The following is a 20,295-nucleotide window of genomic DNA, read 5'->3' as shown; positions in this document are numbered from 1 at the left end:
ATAACTGACATCATTTAGGATGAAGAAAGAAAGAAGGTCCTAAAATGGCTGAACACAAACAAATCCCAAGGGATGGGTGGTATTGGTCCAAGGGCACTAAGAATGACAAGGGATGAAATCTCTTGGGTGTAGATGGCTATTATGAAGGAAATGGGGACAGTGTGCAGCTTCTGCTAGATTGGAACCGAGCTAATGTGGTATCCATTTAAAAAGAATGGTGACAAAACAGACACGGGCAATTACAGATATCATAGTCTTGTGTCAATACTGGATTATTTGGAAAACTTGAGGATTACCTGTATGATTATTGCCTAGTTAACAAAAACAAAAATGGCTTCAGAAGGATATGAACCTGTTTGACCAACCTTGAAAAGGAAAAATTTGTTATAACACTTCCTCAAGTATATATCCAAATCCCTTCTGAAAATTACTATTGAATCTGCTTCCACCACCCTTTCAGGCAGTGCATTCCAGATCATAACAACTCGCTGCGTTAAAAAAAAAATCTCCTCATCTCCCCTCTGGTTCTTTTGCTAATTATCTTAAATTTGTGGCCTCTAGTTACCAACCCACCTGCTGGTGGAAATAGTTTCTCTTTATTTACTCTATCAAAGCCGCTCATAATTTTGAAGTTGTGTACAAAAAGTTGCTACTTCATCTTAAAATGATGTGAATTCAAGTTAAAAGATGTGAATGGACAAGAAATTGGAAAGATAGGAAGGAGCAGGTACTTATTAGAGGACTAATGTTGGATTAAGTGCTATGTAGAATGCCCATGAGATTTGAATTGGCATCCGATGTTTCTAATTTATATCGACAACTTGGATTGAGGTCAGTGCAAACTAGGCAATTTTGCAGACAATATGAACTGGTGGGAGGAGGCATAGTTGAATCTGAAGAGGCATAGATCTAGAAAATATATTAAAATATGTAAATAGACCAACTAATAAGTGACTTTTTTTAATGGTGTTGTGGGTGAAGTTGGAAGAGATACAGGGTATTAGTAGATTTGGTGCTTAATATTTCCAATCACTGGAGCAAACATCAACTGAACAAGTAGAAAACTGAACTTAAGCAAAACAGTTCTTTGGAGCATATCATGCTAAAGCTGTACACTGCTTTGTTTGGGCTGCACCTGAGATCTGTTTTGGTCACAAAAACACAAGGGAGTAATTCAGGTTCTGGAGCTGGTGCACCTCCATTAGCTGGAACTGGGAGCTGTCAACAACCAGATGACTTACGCACCTCTCATAATGAGAGCGGGAATAAAGGTGTTAACAAATTCTTCATCCTCATAAGTATTCAATCAGTTTTATATGACCAATAAATATTGCATTTAATTCTAGTTAATTTATTGTGAAATGATTTCTATTTGTACTTATTTTTTCATTCTGAACCCAGTTTTCAGTATTTAATTTTATTGGTGCTGTTTGTGTGATTGTGAAGCAAGACCAGCCTTTCCAGCTGACAGGACTGCACTGTAAACCAGCTGTTTTAACATAATTAAGCCTGTATTTATAAAGATGTTTTTAATTAATCAATTCTCCAGTGCCTGACTGAAAAATAACTTATGTCTCAGGGGGTTGGGGAGGGGGAGAGACTGGGGGGGGAGGGAGAGACTGGGGTGGGGGGTGAGGTAGAGGATGACTGGAGGGTCGTGGGGGTAGAGGGAGACTGGAGGATCGCAGGGAGATAGGAAGACTGAGGGATTACGGGGGAGAATCAGACTGGAGGGTTGCGGGGGACGGAAGAGGGGAATGGGGATGTCGGGGGATAGAGGGAGATGGGAGTGTCGAGATGTGGGTGTTAGGGATGTGGCTTAGGGTCGGAGGGATGGGGGCTTGGAGGAGAGAGGGGGTTGGGGAGAGTGGTAATGGGGTGTCAGGGACATAGCAGGATGGAGCCATTTTTTTATTTATTTGTTCCTGGGATGTGGGCGTCGCTGGCAAGGCCAGCATTTATTGCCCATCCCTAATTGCCCTTGAGAAGGTGGTGGTGAGCCAACTTCTTGAACTGCTGCAGTGTGGTGAAGGTACTCCTACAGTGCACTTAGGGAGGGAGTTCCAGGATTTTGACCCAGCAACGATGAAGGAACGGCGATATATTTCCCAGTCAGGATGGTGTGCAGCTTGGAGGGGAACTTGCAAATGATGGTGTTCCCATGCGCCTGCTGTCCTTGTCCTTCTAGGTGGTAGAGGTTGTGGGTTTCGGAGTTGCTGCCGAAGAAGCCTTGGCAAGTTGCTGCAGTGTATCTTGTAGATGGTACACACTGCAACCACAGTGTGCCGGTGGTGCAGGGAATTAATGTTTAAGGTGGTGGATGGGGTGCCAATCAAGCGGGCTGTTTTGTCCTGGATGGTGTTGAGCTTCTTGAGTGTTGTTGTAGCTGCACTCAGCCAGGCAAGTGGAGAGTATTCCATCACACTCCCGAGTTGTGTCTTGTAGATGGTGGAAAGGCTTTGGGGAGTCAGGTGAGACACTCGCCACAGAATACCCAGCCTCTGACCTGCTCTTGTAGCCACAGTATTTATGTGGCTGGTCCAGTTAAGTTTCTGGTCAATGGTGACCCCCCAGGATGTTGATGGTGGGGGATTCAGCGATGGTAATGCCGTTGAATGTCAAGGGGCAGTGGTTAGAGTCTTGCTTGTTGGAGATAGTCATTGCCTGTCACTTGTGTGGCACGAATGTTACTTACCACTTATCAGCCCAAGCCTGAATGTTGTCCAGGTCTTGCTGCATTTGGGCATGGACTGCTTCATTATCTGAGGAGTTGCGAATGGAACTGAACACAGTGCAATCATCAGTGAACATCCCCACTTCTGACCTTATGATCCAAGGAAGGTCATTGCTGAAGAAGCTGAAGATAGTTGGGCCGAGAACACTGCCCTGAGGAACTCCTGCAGCGATGTCCTGAGGTTGAGATGATTGACGTCCAACAACTACAACCGTCTTCCTTTGTGCTAGGTATGACTTCAGTCAGTGGAGTATTTTCCCCTTGATTCCCATTGACTTCAATTTTACTCGGGCTCGATGCCACACTCAGACAAAGGCTGCCTTGATGTCAAGGGCAGTCACTCTCACCTCACCTCTAGAATTTAGCTTTTTTGTCTATGTTTGGACCAAGGCAGTAATGAGGTCTGGAGCCGAGTGGTCCTGGCGGAACCCAAACTGAGCATCGGTGAGCAGGTTATTGGTGAGTAAGTGCCACTTGATAGCACTGTTGACGACACCTTCCATCACTTTGCTGATGATTGAGAGTAGACTGATGGGGTGGTAATTGGCTGGATTGAATTTGTGCTGCTTTTTGTGGACAGGACATACCTGGGCAGCTTTCCATATTGTCGGGTAGATGCCAGCGTTGTAGCTGTGCTGGAACAGCTTGGCTAGAGGCGCGGCTAGTTCTGGAGCACTAGTCTTTCAGCACGAGAGCCGGGATGTTGTCGGGGCCCATAGCCTTTGCTGTATCCAATGCGCTCAGCCATTTCTTGATAGCACGTGGACTGAATCGAATTGGCTGAAGACTGGTTTTTGTGATGGTGGGGACCTCAGGAGTAGGCCGATATGGATCATCGACTCGGCTTGGGTCAGAGAGGGAGACTAGGGCCTGTGGTGGGGGGGTGTCAGGGGATTGTGGCTCGAGTGGGGGGAAAAGGGTGACGAGTTTGGGGTGGGCATGGGTCCCTGTATTTCCTGCAATTTGGTTAGTGGGAGCCGTGCTGTGAGAGGAGCAGCCAGTGAAGGGGTGAGTGAAACCTGGGGACTTTACTGTCGGTAAACAGTGAAAGATTGTTTCCAGTGGTGGGCAAATTGGGAACAAGGGGACTGAGACCAAGGATTCTCACTGGAAGCACCAATGGGGAAGGGAGATGGAAGGTTCTTGATCTGAGGGCTATTAGACCAGGAGATGCTTCACCACGTGACTATTAAGGTAGAGACTAGATCATTATTTCAAGGGAATGGGATACATATTTGAAAAGGAGGAATATATAGGGTCTGGGAGGGCGGCGGGGGGAGAGAATGGGGTTACGGCAGAGAGTGCCGGCATCGGAACAGGCACCAGGGCCTGAATGGGCTTCTGTGCTGTAATTTCAATCATTTCTATTGAAACTCTCTTATTGAGTCTGAGCCCAAGGAGTGGTTTAGAAATGGGTGATGTGACCTGTGAGGGGTCCCAAACACTGTCCTGCTCTTTGCAATCTCTCAGTTTGGATCAGGTTGGTCTGTGCTGGCTATTTTTGACGTATGAAGTCCAAGTACAAATTGACTCTGACTGAGGCTCTTGGTTCAGAGTTGTTACCTTCACACACAACCAGAGCCCAAGGGGATGGGGAGCGAGATCGGGACCATTAAAAGTGGCATCAACTGAGGAGCCTGGCCGCACCTTGTGCAGTACAGTGGGATTCTGGCTGTAGTTTCAGAGTGAATGCTGGTTATAGGATTATTACTAGTTACAGGTAGGATATCAGGGTGTTTCACCTGTTACTACCAGTTACTAATAGGCTATCATGATTATTGTATTACTGTTAGTTACAAGGGAAATCTGACTGTTACTAGAATACTATTAGTTATCGGTACAGTTTCAGTGAGTTACCATTAGTTACTGGTGGAATAAAAGTTCCTCCCGCCTCTTGCTCCCCCCTACTAATCCCACCCCCATCTTTGGGTTCCCCTTTTACCCATCCTCAATTTCCCTTCTTCACCTGCTCACGGGTGGCCTCCTGGTTCTTGGTGCTTCTCACACAACAGCTGCTGCCGTGAAACCACGAGCAAAGATGCTCAACTACAGGGGACCCAACCGTTATAAGGTAAATGCAATAACATTTGCAGACTTCACATGGTCAGAACATCAAATGATTTAAACTCCAGGAATGCCTCCAACTAGAGTTTGCAACCCTAGAGGGAGCCAAGGAAAGATTCTTGCGGGGGTCTCCAGAAGTGAGGATGTGGGAGCAGGAAGAAAAGCCATTGCTAGAGATTCTCTGGCTACGACCAGATAGGTTAAGTGTGGAACCAAGCAAGGACAGTCCCATCGAGTGCAACAATGGAGGAGAGAACATAAGGATTAGGAGCAGGAGTAGGCCTCAGAGCCTGCCTCTGCCATTCAATAAGATCATGGCTGAACATCTACATCAACTCCACTTTCCCACCCAATCCCCATATCCCTTGATTCCCATAAAAAAATCTATCGATCTCAGTCTTGAATATACTCATCGAGTGAGAGGCTTTACAATTGGAATTAGTGGAAAAACTGCTAGTTTTTTTTTAAAGGTGCGCCTAATTAAAACCCGGGTCTTAGCATTGGAGTCCATTCACCATTTTGTGTAAGTACATTCGGCACTTTGATTAGCCTTGGAATTATTGAGAGTGATTGACGTCGTCTATTTGGATTGGCCCCGCCCCGAGCGGACACCGCGCATGCGCGTCGTTGCTGTCTTTGTCCTTTCACAATTAGCTCCGGGTGGCTCGGACACTGCCGGAGTTGCAGCGAATTAAAAACAGGAGTCTGTGAGCGGGTGTTTCAGGCGCTCCGTGAATCCGAGTTTTATTTACACTTGGGGAGTGGCGTCTGCAAGGTAAGCGGTGGGTTTTGGTTGAAGTGACGCGCAGGAGGTCGTTTGCGAGCTTGGACTGGCGCGTTTGAAGTGCTGCGACGAGACGGAAAAAGCCACAAATTGGCGGGGGAGGTTAACCGGCCCACCGTTGAAAACGTTCCCGCCACTACTCGTGTGCAGCACAGATGGTCCGGCCGCGTCAACATCAAACGCACTTTCATTTTTCGTTTGATGCAACTACTTTTATTTCGGACCTGACGCTGCTGATTCAGAAGCTCCTACACCGACATACCGTATACTGTGTGTATCTCATGTCTTCGGCGTGCAGGATAAATTGGATGATGCGATATTACAGCAACCCACATTAAGGAGACTCTGCAATCTCAGTAAATGCATTTTGTCGCACCAAGGAATTTATTTTATATTAAAAAAATAAAATGCACGGATGGAATGAATTAGTCAATTCTAGATAGATTATAATCAAATCATTGCTAAAAATGATCGAATCTGCACAAAATTTCTGAATTCTTCAATCACTCATTATTCTGTATATTTGGTGTATGATTGAAGATGATGGAACTTCATCCTTTTGGATCCCATGTACTCTGAATTAAAACATAGAAGGCCAGTTTTTGTATATGAACAATTGTTTCTAAATACAGTAAAAACGATGTGAGGAACTTAGTGTTCAGAATTTAAAACTGCATCAGTTTATGTTCTTTGCTGTTTCCAGTGCTCATCAGCCCACTTTGGCAACCTATTCAAAATGCCAGCTGCAGAAGAAGACCACAGTCAGATAATCCGTGAGGTATGGGCAAATAACCTGGAAGAAGAGATGAGAAAAATTCGCCTGATTATTCAGAAATACAACTATATAGCTATGGTAAGTGTTTGCGAACTATGTGAAAGAGTGGTTAAATTGTGACTACCTGATGTAAATGGAGTGAAACAAACTGGTTAGAAACCTAGGGGATGAAGATAAACAAGTATTGCTATGTAAGTACTTTGACATTTTGCATTTATATGATGGCATTTGATTATACATAAGTTTTGGGGAGTTAGAGTAGAAGATGAGGGCTCTAGTTTGTAATAAAGCAATGAGTGGGGTCCAAGCAATTCGTAATTGAAGGGTTAGTCTAGGCTAATCTTGGACACTATAGAAATCTAATGCCTAATAATGAAGTGGTACTGGAAGAGGCCTGGGAATATCTTGCCTTGCTTGCTGGAAAGGGATGGTGAATGAATGGATGGGAAATTCAATTGGGCAAAGAAGTAACTTAAAAAGGTTCTAAATTTTAAAATTTATCAAGTAAGGATGAGGAGGTATTTACTTGAAATAAAAATAGTTATACATACAGTTTCCTACAATGAGGAAGGAAAAATAACTTTTTCATTTATATAGCGCCTGTCATGACCCTAAAGTGGCTTCACAGCCAATGAAGTACTATTGTGCAGAGGAGACGTGGTAGTGAATTTATGCACACCAAGATCCTATTAAAAAAAACAACGGGATGAATGATAAATCTGTTTCATTGATGTTGGTTGAGGAATAAATGTCGGTCAGGACAATGGGAAAAGTCCTTGCTCTTTGAATACTGCCATGGGATCTTTTACGTCCACGAGAGGGCAGATTGGGCCTCAGTCTATTCGAAAGGCAGCACCTCCGACAGTGTAGTACTCCCTCAGTGCTGCACTGAATTGTTAGCTTAGATTATTTGGTCAAGTCTTGAGTGGGGTTTGAACCAATGACCTTTTGACAGAGGTGAGAGTGCTACAATTTTGACATTTTCCCAGAAAACTAAAGAAAAGGCATGTTGTTTGCATATTGCTAGAAAAGCTGAATAAGGCCCAAGAGGCAAGATTGCAATGGCTCTTTATTTCTTCTTCCTTGCACAAAAAGAAATCACTTCTGAGAAAGGAAAGGAAATCAGAAATGCTTTTGTTGATTACTTACAACAACAACTTGCATTTATATAGTGCCTTTAATATACTAAAACGTCCCAAGGCGCTTCACAGGAGTGTTGACTGAACCACGTAAGGAGATACTAGGACAGGTGACCAGAAGCTTGGTCAAAGAGGTAGGTTTTAAGGAGCATGTTAAAAGAGAGAGGTAAAGTGGCGGAGAAGTTTAGGGAGGGAATTCCAGAGCTTAGAGCCTAGGTAGCGGAAGGCCTGGCCGCCAATGGTGGAGCAATTAAAATCGGGAATGTGCAAGAAGCCAGGATTGGAGGAGCGCTGAGATCTTGGAGAATTGTAGGGCTGGAGGAGGTTACAGAGATGGGGAGGGGCAAGGCCGTTGAGAATTTTAAAATCAAGGTATTGCCAGACTGGGTGCCAATGTCATCAGTGAGCACAGGGGTAATAATTTAACTGGACCTGCAGTGAGTTAGGATACAAGCAGCAGTATAAAACTTGGGTTAGTAGTAGTTGGTATGCCTTAGTACTGCAAAACATTAAATACATAATGCCAGTATTTGATGATTGAGGGTGTACCAAAGAATCCACAGTTCCCTACACCAGTTTCTAATGAAGTCTGCGCCACTGGTGAAAGGGAATTTCTCAAAGACTGGAGATTGAAAAAGGAGAGGCAATTTTTTTTTCATTAAGGTGAAAAGAGTACTCTCTAGTCCTTTTTAGAGGAGAATTCCAAACCCTTTTGGGCTGGTATTCTGTCATTAGCTAGGCCTAATTCAGAACTTGAAACCCTTTTTCTTCTCTTCTGTCCATTCTAGGATTGTAAGTTAATAATCTTGCATTGCACCCAACATCCCATTTTTATTTAGTTTGAATTCCTTAAAGCTGTCTTTTCCCCCAACAAACTATCCAGTGGTGCTAGTTTAAATCTTCCCATACTGTTTATCGTGACAAACAAAAGTTGGATTTGCCCTGAAATCTGGGCTTCAGGTACCAACTAATGAATCATTACAAGAATAATCAGTGACAATGAAAACACACTGATTGGGAGGTATGACAATAATGAGAGAGGATTTCTGAGCGCAAGTAATCATGGAATGGGGAATGGCCATTTGGTGCACCAGGTGTGTTCCTTCTACACACTATATACTTTCTGACACCCATTTAAGCTCCTTAAGGAACACACAGTATACATTCTACCACCCATTTGAACTTAAGTAAAGCTCTGCACAAATGCTACCTGATCCTAAAGATAAATAAGTGAAACTCCAGAATATTTATTTGTTCTTGCATCTCTACTGTTAATCCCCACCCCTGTGATCCCAGCAGCATAGAAACTACAGCAAAAGCAAAATACTGAAATCTGAAATAAAGACAGAAAATGCTGGAAAACACTTGCGTCAGGCAGCATCTGTGGAGAGAGAAACAGAGTTAACGTTTCGGGTCGATGACCTGCAGTGTTAACTCTTGTTTCTTTCTTCACAGATGCTGCCTGACCTTGGTGTTCTTCAGCATTTTCTGTGTTCATTTGCATAGAAACCATCATATTCTTTGAGTAATTTTGATCTGTACATTTATCCAGATTCTTTTTGCAGGAATTAACTGGTATAACATCAACTTCTCTTGCTGGCAGATTGGTCCACATATTCACTGGGGGAGGGGGGACTCCCTTATAATCATCAGGTTCATTTTGAATCTGACTTGGTTTCACTATGCCATCTTTTTCTACATTCATAGTTCAAAACTGCTTACATTTTTATCAAGACCTGGATCCTGCATTTTACCACCTGCCACTCCATCTTTTCTGTAATAAAAACAAGCATAGTTCTACTATTCTGTACTTATAACTTGTGTGTCTCCATTATCATTGTTGCTCTTCGCTGAACCCTCTTCAATGCATCAATGTTGTTTTGAAGGTATCTACCCAATTACCCAAAGTAGCAAACAGTATTACAAATATGGCCACACTAGTGATTCCTGTCTCCTCTCCAACTGCTTAATATGCTGTTCCACAAGCATACGTTTTTCACATTTGTATTATAATTCTTTTCTTTTCCCCCCTCATCCTTTTTGTGGGTATCCATTGGGGTGCAAATCAACATGATAAGACCAGTACTGAAGCTGCCCAACATAATGAATGGACAGCTATACATAGAATCATATAGCACAGAAGGAGGCCATTTGGCCCATTGTGCCTGTGCCTGTGTCGGCTCTTTGAAAGATCAGTCCCACTCCCTTGCTCTTTCTCCCTAGCCCTGTAAATTTTTCCTCCAAGTATTTATCCAATTCCCTTTGAAAGTTGTCATTGCATCTGCTTTTACCACTCACCGCTCCTTCAGGCAGTACATTCCAGATCATCATAACGCGCTGTGTAAAAAATGTTTCCCTCATGTCGCCTCTGGTTCTTTTGCCAATTTCCTTAAATCTCCACCCATTTATGGGTTTGGAACTGGATCCAGTATTGCAGAACTGGGTCTCCACATCAGTGAGATTGTTCTGTGCTCAGCCAACAACTGTTACGTGTGACACAAATACTTAACTTTCACACTCATTTCATGAGCCGTTTTTATTTTATTTCCCTTGGGTCATCAATTTACTAAGATTTAAAAAAAAGTTGTATTAATAATTGATCAACTATGCAGTGTTCGATATTTTACCTTTTATAGGATACAGAGTTTCCTGGTGTTGTGGTAAGACCAATTGGAGAATTCCGTAGCACTGTAGATTACCAGTACCAGCTTCTGCGATGTAATGTGGACTTGCTGAAAATCATTCAGCTAGGATTGACGTTCATGAATGAGAAAAACCAGTACCCTCCTGGAACCTCCACTTGGCAATTCAACTTTAAATTCAACCTTACGTAAGTACAGATAATTCTGCCCAACTGTATGCATCTGTTTTTTTCCCCCTTTACCTTCTTTCCCCATCTCTCTTGAAGGCTTGATGTGTTGCTGGAGTATGATTTTATTCGTGCTGATCACCCTCTAGTACCTCATCCAAGTGGTCATTATTCAACAAACTATTTGACTATAGGGCCATGACAGCTGAGCTCTATCCCAGAAGGTCTTGCCCAGTGTCATAAACGTGCACTTCCAGCAGGGTTTGCTGGATAGTGATCAGGAGCAGGACTCCAATTCCCCCACTCCAGTTGTGCTAATGCCATTGTGGCGCCACTCTGGATGAGGTTGATTAACTCATTACAGATTTGGCTTGTAAATGGTACCTTCTTGGTCAATGTGATAGTTATTTACTGGATAAACTTACTGAGTCATGGCGGTACCTATGTGCATTTTAACTGGCTAATACTTAATTTCCATAAAGTGATTCAGCTTCAAAATCTTGTATTATAATTTGTAACTCTTGGCTACAGCGCTTTTTACTACAGTGATAAATCATGCATGTGGTAATTGTATAAGGGGTGAAGCAACCTTCAAGGGTTACTTTTTTTATGAAAAAATAACTAGATTAAATTAGAGTTTGTGTATAGAATGGTCATTAATTTTGCAGGTCACAATAGAGGGGAAAAAACACTTTGAGAATTGTTTTATTTTAAAGGGAGGACATGTACTCACAAGACTCGATAGACCTACTGAGAACTTCTGGGCTCCAGTTCAAAAAACATGAAGAAGAAGGGATTGAAACCTCTTACTTTGCAGAGCTGCTCATGACATCTGGGGTGGTGCTGTGTGATAATGTTAAGTGGCTTTCATTTCACAGGTTGGTCCCTGCAATTAAGTGAAGATTTTGACATTGATTTAGATTATGACCTGATCACGTGCTTCCCCACCCCACATCTTTCTCTCCTCTCCTGAAGACGCTGGCTCTTGCTGAAATACAGTTCAGCAGGCACTGGCTGCCATTTGGTCCCTCTGCTAGTTGGCCATTCTTCATGTGATCTTAAACAAACTGTGGGCAGGCAAATTGAATGTTGAAGCCATCGTAGCTGTGCTAGTTCTTGTGTTCACACACACACAAGGATGACTAGGAAAATGATCAGGAGTTGACACCTTGTTTGGTCTTTTCCCAATACTTGCTCTCCTGTTCATGGCTGAAAGGTACTTTCCATAAGTAGACCAAGTCCCTTCTGATCCTTTCTCAGAACAAAATGTTAATTATTTTTAACACTCAAGTGGACAATATGTGAACTGAGGCTTATTGGCATCCTAATCTCTTGATGCTTGATAACAATTAGAAAAACAACCTTTGTCTCTGTGGTTGAAACAGAATCAGCATATGAAATACTCGTCTTTCTATTAAGGAACCTACAATTTGATTGACTAGGGATCAAAGGTGACTGTGGATTTAACCCAGGCATACTGTCTGTGGCGATAGCAAAATACTGCAGATGTTGGAAATCCGAAATAACAACAGAAAATGCTGGAAAAACTCAGCAAGTCAGGCAACATCCGTGGAGAGAAATTTGAGTTGACGTTTCGGGTTTGACCCTTCTTCAAAACTGTGGCAGTGATTAGCACCTTTTGCATATGTCTTGTGGAACAAAGACTATTTTTGTCACACCCTGCATTTTTCCATTGTCCCTGCCTATGAGTGCTGAAGCCAATTGTAGCATCCCCATTGCTGTCCTGGTGAGCTAAGCTAATTCAGCACATACCAAGGATTGAACCTGTATGCCAAGTGCCATATCTGACACTGCATTTACCACCTGAGCTATTCGAGCAATCAAGTGCTTTTAACTCGAGGATAGAAAATCCAAATTTTATGTATTGCTTTTTTATTTTTGAAATTTCCTTAAGAGCTGGAGTTTGATATTCACTTCCATCTGTAGCTAGACCCCCATTTCCCTGGCAATGAATTGTCCACAGTCTCCACCCAATCCCTTATTAATGCATGGGCTTATCTTCCCAAGTATTTTTTTATGCAGTGAATTGCAGTTGGTGTCTGAAGCTGAAATGCTTTTTAAATTTCTACAAACTGTTGCGAACAGAATGCTTCCTTATAAGATAGCTGGCCAGTGATTTAGAAAATAAACCAAGTTGACATTCCCCAGCACTGCCTCTAGTTGCAATTCTCAATCACTAACACATTACTTTGCTGCATAGTAAGAGAGAGGATCTGTTTTCTGTCCCATATGTTGGAGTGGTTCACAATGAGAAATTATGCTGAGGAAGTTTTTCTGCAGGAGAGTTTATATTGGAACTGATATGTGCCACTCAAACGGTTATAGATCACTGGATAGGCCTCAGCTGGAGTATTGTTTCCAATTCTGGGCACCACACTTTTGGAAGGATGTCGAGGCCTTGGAGAGGGTGCAGAGGAGATTTACTAGAATGGTACCAGGGTGAGGGACTTCAGTTATGTGGAGAGACTGGAGAAGCTGGATTGTTCTCCTTAGAGCAGAGAAGGCTAAGTGGAGAGTAAATAGGGAGAAACTGTTTCCACTGGCAGGAGGGTCACCAGAGGACACAAATTTAAGGTATTTACATAGTGTTACATAGTATTTACAGCACAGAAACCAGCCATTCAGCCCAACAGGTCCAGGTTGGTGCTTATGCCCCACACAAGCCTCCTCCCACCCTTCTTCATCTAACCCATCCACATATCCTTCTACAGTGTATTCCTTTTTCCCTCTTGTGTTTAACTAGCTTCCCCTTAACTGCATCTATGCTAGTCGCCTCAACTACTCCTTGTGGTAGCGAGTTCCACATTCTAACCACTCTGGGTAAAGTGACTATCTATGGCCCCTAGTTCTGGCCTCCCTGCAAGTGGAAACATCTTCTCTACGTCTACCCTTTCAAACCCCTCAGTCTTCTCTTTTCTAGAGAAAAGAGCCCCAGCCTGTTCAGTCTTTCCTGATGGGTATAACCTCTCAGTTCTGGTATCATCCAAGTATATCTTTTTTTGCACCTTCTATATCTTTTTTATAATATGGCGATCAGAACTGTTCACAGTACTCCATGTGGTCTAACCAAAGTTCTATACAAGTTTAACATAACTTCTCTGCTTTTCAGTTCTGTCCCTCTAGAAATTAACCCCAGTGCTTTGTGTGCTTTTTTTCTGGCAAAAGGACCAGAGGGGAGATCAGGAGAATTTTTTTTACACAGTGAGTTGTTGTGATCTAGAATGCACTACCTGAAAGGCTGGTGGAAGCAGATTCAATAGTAAATTTCAAAAGGGAATTGGAGAAATACTTGAAGTGGGGGGGAAAGCGCAGTGGAGTGGGACTAACTGGATAACTCTTTCAAAGAGCCAGCACAGGCACGATGGGCCGACTGGCCTCCTTGTGTGCTGTATCATTCTATGATGCAATGTGGGTTTAAGCTTGAAGTTTCCTGCATGGCTGAGATTGAGAAATTGCTTTGTCGGAGTTGCTGAGTGGAGATTGGTTGCCACTTGAAGGAACCCTCAGAATATCCAACTGCTTTTGCGTACTTGCTACTTAACAGTTGCAGAAAAGTATTGGCAGAGACTTCCCTACCCCCTCAGCTAGGGAGTTACATGTAGCCTTTGGAGATAATATAGGGAGAGGTGGGAATGGGAACCTCCCATCAGTGATCTTTATTTCAACAATCTTTAAACTCTATTATTTTGTTCTTGTAGCATAAGTTGATTTTTTTTTTTAATTTTCGAGGGGGTGACTAGGTGCGTGGATGAGGGTAGTGCAGTTGATGTAGTCTACATGGACTTCAGTAAGGCTTTTGACAAAGTCACACATGGGAGACTGGTCAAGAAGGTAAGAGCCCATGGGATCCAGGGCAATTTGGCACATTGGATCCAAAATTGGCTTAGTGGCAGGGGGCAGAGGGTGATGGTCGAAGGTTGTTTTTGTGACTGGAAGCCTGTGTTCAGTGGTGTACCGCAGGGATTGGTGCTGGGTCCTTTGCTGTTTGTAGTGTACATTAATGATTTAGATATGAATGTAGGAGGTATGATCAGTAAGTTCGCAGATGACACGAAAATTGGTGGAGTGGTAAATAGCGAGGAGGGAGGCCTCAGGCTACAGGACGATATAGACGGGTTGGTCAGATGGGCAGAACAGTGGCAAATGGAATTTAACCCTGAAAAGTGTGAGGTGATGCATTTTGGGAGGACTAACAAGGCAAGGGAATACACAATGAATGGTAGGACCCTAGGAAGGACAGAGGATCAGAGGGACCTTGGTGTGCATGTACATAGATTCCTGAAGGCAGCAGGACAGGTAGATAAGGTGGTTAAAAAGGCATATGGGATACTTATATTCTATGCCTCGGCTAATGAAGGCAACAGCAGGGAGGTTATGATGGAGCTGTACAAAATGCTAGTTAGGCCACAGCTGGAATACTGTGTGCAGTTCTGGTCGCCACACTATAGGAAGGATGTGATTGCATTGGAGAGGGTGCAGAGGAGATTCACCAGGATGTTACCTGGGCTGGAGCGCTTCAGCTATGAAGAGAGACTGGACAGGATGGGGTTGTTTTCCTTCGAGCAGAGAAGGCTGAGGGGGGACCTGATTGAGGTGTACAAAATTATGAGGGGCATAGATAGGGTAGATCGAAAGGAACTTTTCCCCTTAGTAGAGGGGTCAATAACCAGGGGGCATAGTTTCAAGGTAAGGGGCAGGAGGTTTAAAGGGTATTTGAGGAAAAACTTTTTCACCCAGAGGGTGGTTGGAATCTGGAACTCACTGCCTGAAAGGGTGGTAGAGGCAGGAACCCTCACAACATTCAAGAAGCATTTAGATGAGCACTTGAAACGCCATAGCATACAAGGCTACGGACCAAGTGCTGGAAAATGGGATTAGAATCATCGGGGCTTGATGGCCGGCGCGGACATGATGGGCCGAAGGGCCTCTTTCTGTGCTGTATAACTCTGACTCTATAAACTTGCAACTTTAAATTGTATGCATCAAACTGTAGTTTTTAAATATGAATTTAGTTATGAAAATTGTATTAAGCCTGATAAATTTGTGTTTGGTGCAGTGGTTATGACTTTGGCTACTTGATTAAACTTCTAACCCACTCACGACTACCTGAAGAAGAGCAAGAGTTCTTTGATATCCTGCATTTGTTCTTTCCTGCTATCTATGATGTGAAGTACCTGATGAAAAGCTGCAAAAACCTTAAGGTACTTGTATCAAGTTGAATATAAATTGCATGTTTTCTGGTTGTGTTGGGTATCGCAATTGAACAATAGTAAGAGCAGTAATAATTAAGACATACACTGACGTAGCAGGTGTACTTTTAATCTCACTGAAATAATTTCAAGTAGGTTCACATTGTAAGACTTTTGTGTATATGTGCATGTGTCTGAATGTCAGCGCTTTACAAAAATGAAGGAAACAGTCATTGACTAAAATTGTTGTATTTCCATCAGCTAAATTTATTGTGAAGACTAAAATTTAAAGATTTATGATGTACGCAATAAGAAAGACTAGTTTATGTCAAATGATTCATTTCACTCTGGCTTTCCTTAATTTCAGGTGCAGGAGTGCTCCTCCCAGCTCCACATTAAAACCCACAGGCCAGCCACAGCTTGCCCCCTCTCTTTCAACCCCCCACCCCCGGCTGCCTTGACTTTCTCTCCCGTTTGCTGCCTTCTCCCATTGTCGGTGACTCAGGCCTGAAATTCAAATGCTCTTCGCTGGTGATCTGCCTGGGAAGAGTCTGAAGCTTGCCTATCTGATGTAAATGAGGCCTGAGGCTTACCCATTCTGGCATGGGGTCATACCCTGCGCCCAGTTTGAATTGGCAGGCTGACACAAACCAATTTCTAGGCCAGTGTGTCTTTCTAATCCCCCTTTTAACCCGAAGAAGAGTGTTATCAAACTTAATTGCTGCAACAGCCATCTAGTCTGAAATTAAGCAGCCACATTTAACAGTTACTGGACTTTTTCCACAGGGTGGTCTGCAAGAAGTTGCTGAACAGCTTGAGCTGGAGCGAATTGGACGACAGCACCAGGCAGGCTCAGACTCACTACTGACGGGCATGGCTTTCTTTAGAATGAGGGAGGTATGAAAGTGACACGTTATGGTAAAATTATTTAAAAATAAATTAATCCAACTTTGTTCAACTCTCTTTCATGACAAGAAAAGTCTTGTACAGATTGCAGAATTATTTTTGAAGTAGTGCAGAGTAACTTTTTTCCTGTTTTGACTTGTTTTTCTGTTTTCCCATTTTTGTACCATACAATCCTTAACTTGTATTTTGCAGCATGTTATTTATGCTCATCTGGGTGAGTAAGGATGGTGCTGGAACATGTGCAGACTGTTATAGACAAAAACAGCAGCTAAATATCTCAAACAGCAATGACTTGAGTAACCAATGAACCTGTTTTCTGGTGGTATTGGTTGAGAGGGGAATATTGACTGGCACATCAGGCGAACTTGATTTATCTGCCATTTTAATATAGATACATAGAAGATAGGAGCAGGAGTAGGCCATTCGGCCCTTCGAGCCTGCTCCGCCATTCAATGAGATCATGGCTGATCATCCAAATTCAGTACCCGGTCCCTGCCTTCTCCCCATATCCCTTGATCCCTTTAGCCTTAAGAAATATATCCAACTCTTTCTTGAATATACTTAATGAACTGGCCTCCACCGCCCTCTGTGGCAGAGAATTCCACAGGTTCACCACTCTCTGGGTGAAGAAATTCCTCCTCATTTCAGTCCTAAATGGCTTACCCCTTATCCTTAGACTATGACCCCTGGTTCTGGACTCCCTGGCCATCAGAAACATCCTTCCTGCATCTAGTCTGTCCAGGCCTGACAGAATTTTATAGGTTTCGATGAGATCCCCTCTCAATCTTCTAAACTCCAGTGAGTATAAGCCCAATCGACACAATCTCTCCTCATACGTCATTCCTGCCATCCCAGGTATTGGCCTGGTGAATCTTCGCTGCACTCCTTCCATGGCAAGAACGTCCTTCCTCAGGTAAGGCGACCAAAACTGCACACAATACTCAAGGTGTGGTCTCACCAAGGCCCTGTACAACTGCAACAAGACATCCTTGTTCCTGTACTCAAACCTTCTTGCTACGAAGGCCAACATACCATTTGCCTTCTTAACCGCCTGCTGCACCTGCATGCTTACCTTCAGCGACTGGTGTACAAGAACACCCAGGTCTCTTTGCACTTTCCTTCTCCCAATCTATTACCATTCAAATAATATGAAGTTACTGTATTTAAAAGACATGAAACCAAAGGAAAAAGATCCAATTTTTGTCTGTATATGGTTAGAATAGGGTAAAAGAGTGCACATAATAACTAAATAAAATGGGGCCATTTCTTTTTAAATATACAAGTCTGGCCAGGCTACATCCTAATCCTAAGTCTGAGATGAAGGGACTGTTGTAACACAGTGTTGCACACAGCTTTGACTCCCTATATTCTTGGGTGGACAGGTATGTGGCTTATGATGTTCCTGATTGGTTCAGTGCTGGTCAGCGCAAAGGATGCTGGGAGACTACGCACAGTGCAAGGCATATGAGAGCTATACAAATATTTAAATTGGATGTTTCAGTATTGTGACTGGAGTGCCTGTGTAGTGCACTCGTTGTCAAGCACCCATTCCTAATGGTCTCTGAAGGGGAGACCCAGAAGAATTTTATGTTTTGTGGCCCTTGCCTTTCCCTTATGGCTACTTAGATTGCAACCTCTTCTGCATTTTGGTTCCCCTCACCGAAACAAAAATGTTACTGCTCTAGGGGTAGCCAGCAGGACTTCACTGGCTGCTGCTGCCCAAAGTTTGGCCCCAACTCCCGGTGTTCCCAGCGCATTATTGCTACATGCTCACGTGCTGTAAAAATACATGTAGGTAGATTAGCTAACCTTGCATTATGGGGCAAGTTTACTGATTTGTGCAGAAGTGTTCCTGAACAGTGCCAGTCCAATGGCACTGTGCAGGTACTTCATTATGAACCCCTAGTGTTGGTTGTTGCTGTAAATTCATCCTAAATATTTATACTTTTATTTCTCAGTTATTTTTTGAAGACAACATTGATGACACAAAGTACTGTGGACATTTGTATGGTCTTGGATCAGGTTTAACAAACAACCACAATGGGACAGCTGGTACATCTGAAGAAGAAACCAACAGCAAACAGCACTGACCACAGCTGAGATGTTTTACCAAACCTTGATTTTAACAGACATTTTACTACAAAATGAGTATTATTCTCCTGGCACAAATTTTGGAGACATTTGGCAGTGTACTGCCCATGGCTGCTTTTTAAAAAAAAAAACATTTCTGCCATTTAACATTTGTAAATGCTGTGCTGTTGCTCATTGTTTTCTAGATCAGTAGAAGGCATGGGAGGGAAGCCAGGCTTTAGGTTAATCTGCAATGGTCCAGTGATGATCCTTTGGATTGTACCCTGAAATATATGTATTTTCTCCTCTTTTACCTCTCTCTTTTTTGCCTATTTTCTCTCTTTAACTCTTCTTTCTTTCTCTCAGGTGAATTTAGTAGTAAAAATTACGCATCACAATGTTTTGTGGCATGCTGGGTCATAACACCATGGACTTGTGCATAGTGGTAACCTTTGTTTGTTTTTATGAGAATCATTTATATGTCCATGCCTAAAAAACATTTTCTTACTGGCAGACTGTTATGGGTGTAAAGTGGATCCAGGACTAGCTATTTTTAGTTAATGTTTATCCTGCGGTACAGTGTTCACAAAGTATTGTAATGGCATTGGGTGGAATTTTCATTATTCAAATGGAAGGGAAAATTCCAGACCCGGGAGTGCTGTAGAAACCCCAAATCATTATTGCCCTCTTCAATTGGCTGAAACAGTTAAAAGCAGTAATTTCAGCTGGGGGATTGAACTTGTTTTATGGTAGTACTGTCCTGTTATTAATCTTCAACATAAATGAGTTCATTTAAAACGAGTTGTTCTTGTTTACACTTTTAGCAAATACCTGTTATTAAAGTTATAATTAATCCTGTTTAAAGGAAGAAAATGGAATTAAGATTTTTTTTACTTTAAATTTTTTAACAGAAAACTAGCTCTTGCTCTTATTTTCATCGTTTGAGTATCAAATATAAGTATCCCTTTGTTAAAGTAAATCTAACTTTGCAATTCTGCATTATTACCATTCAAAGTATATGTACCCTGAACCTGACTGACCTGAAATGTGATACTTAATGGCACGTAGAGCCCCATCTTCCATCGTGAACTGAATTGGATTCCTGGAGCCATGATCCTTTTGTTGTCATATGATGATTAATGACTGCATTACTGATACCACAAGAATCACAAATTGATCCAAGTCTCATTTATTAAATATTACAGTTTTGCTTTAAAATGATTTGAAAAAGCCACTTGTACATTGACTTAAACAAAACCTTTGCACTGTTACTTTCACTTTTAAAGTGAAGAATACATTCAAACCTTTTCATGTTGCTTTTGAAGGGGGTATCTGTGATGGAAGTATTTTTAAATGTAAAGTGCTTAATTTACTTCATGCATTGCTTAATTAGCTCAACTTGTAAAAATGGATCTTGATGTACACACATGCCAACAGCATGTCCTAGCGATTGATATTTCATGAAAGATTTGGTTCAATTGGTTTTAAGCACTCGCCTCTACAGAAATCTCCTTTTAAGAATTAACTATTTATTTTAATACTTTGGTGATGATGCAAGCTGTCCAAACTTTAAAAAAAAACTGAACCAATGTATTTTAAATAAGTTTGTAAATTAAAGGTTTGTTTCATACAAGCACTAGATGTGTAGTCTTTAGTCTTTTGGAGGTGTAGCTTAGCAACAAAGAATAGCATATTACGACAGTGTCGCTTTGCATCCATGTAGGCTTCATTGTGTGGTGGACGTTAGTTTTGTACAGTTTGGAGTTTCAGAATGTGAGTAGTTTTCTCCTCTTTGTAAAGCACC

At 42.4% G+C, this 20,295-nt stretch overlaps 1 protein-coding gene across 5 annotated transcripts in view; it reads left to right on the top strand.

The window, feature by feature from the left end:
• Positions 1 to 20,127, top strand: part of cnot8 (CCR4-NOT transcription complex, subunit 8) — a 36,180-nt gene extending 16,053 nt beyond the window's left edge. Inside the window, exons 1-7 of one of the 5 annotated variants that reach the window (XM_085995604.1) lie at positions 4,711 to 4,805; positions 6,286 to 6,435; positions 10,133 to 10,326; positions 11,022 to 11,183; positions 15,383 to 15,527; positions 16,302 to 16,412; positions 18,380 to 20,127. In XM_085995604.1, coding sequence (XP_085851730.1) covers positions 4,773 to 4,805; positions 6,286 to 6,435; positions 10,133 to 10,326; positions 11,022 to 11,183; positions 15,383 to 15,527; positions 16,302 to 16,412; positions 18,380 to 18,511 — 927 coding nt within the window. In that variant the 5' untranslated portion in view covers positions 4,711 to 4,772 and the 3' untranslated portion in view covers positions 18,512 to 20,127. Of the gene's footprint in view, positions 1 to 4,710; positions 4,806 to 5,459; positions 5,574 to 5,636; positions 5,939 to 6,285; positions 6,436 to 10,132; positions 10,327 to 11,021; positions 11,184 to 15,382; positions 15,528 to 16,301; positions 16,434 to 18,379 lie in introns of those variants that run through there. The other 4 variants (XM_085995605.1, XM_085995606.1, XM_085995603.1 and 1 more) reach the window with 4 other exon arrangements.
• The last annotated feature ends 168 nt before the right edge of the window (positions 20,128 to 20,295 follow it).

The sequence above is a fragment of the Somniosus microcephalus genome, chromosome 8, assembly GCF_052327205.1.
Source record: "Somniosus microcephalus isolate GS21.2 chromosome 8, FLI_Smic_1.0, whole genome shotgun sequence".
Lineage (NCBI taxonomy): Eukaryota > Metazoa > Chordata > Chondrichthyes > Squaliformes > Somniosidae > Somniosus > Somniosus microcephalus.
This window is presented reverse-complemented; position numbering and strand designations above follow the sequence as displayed.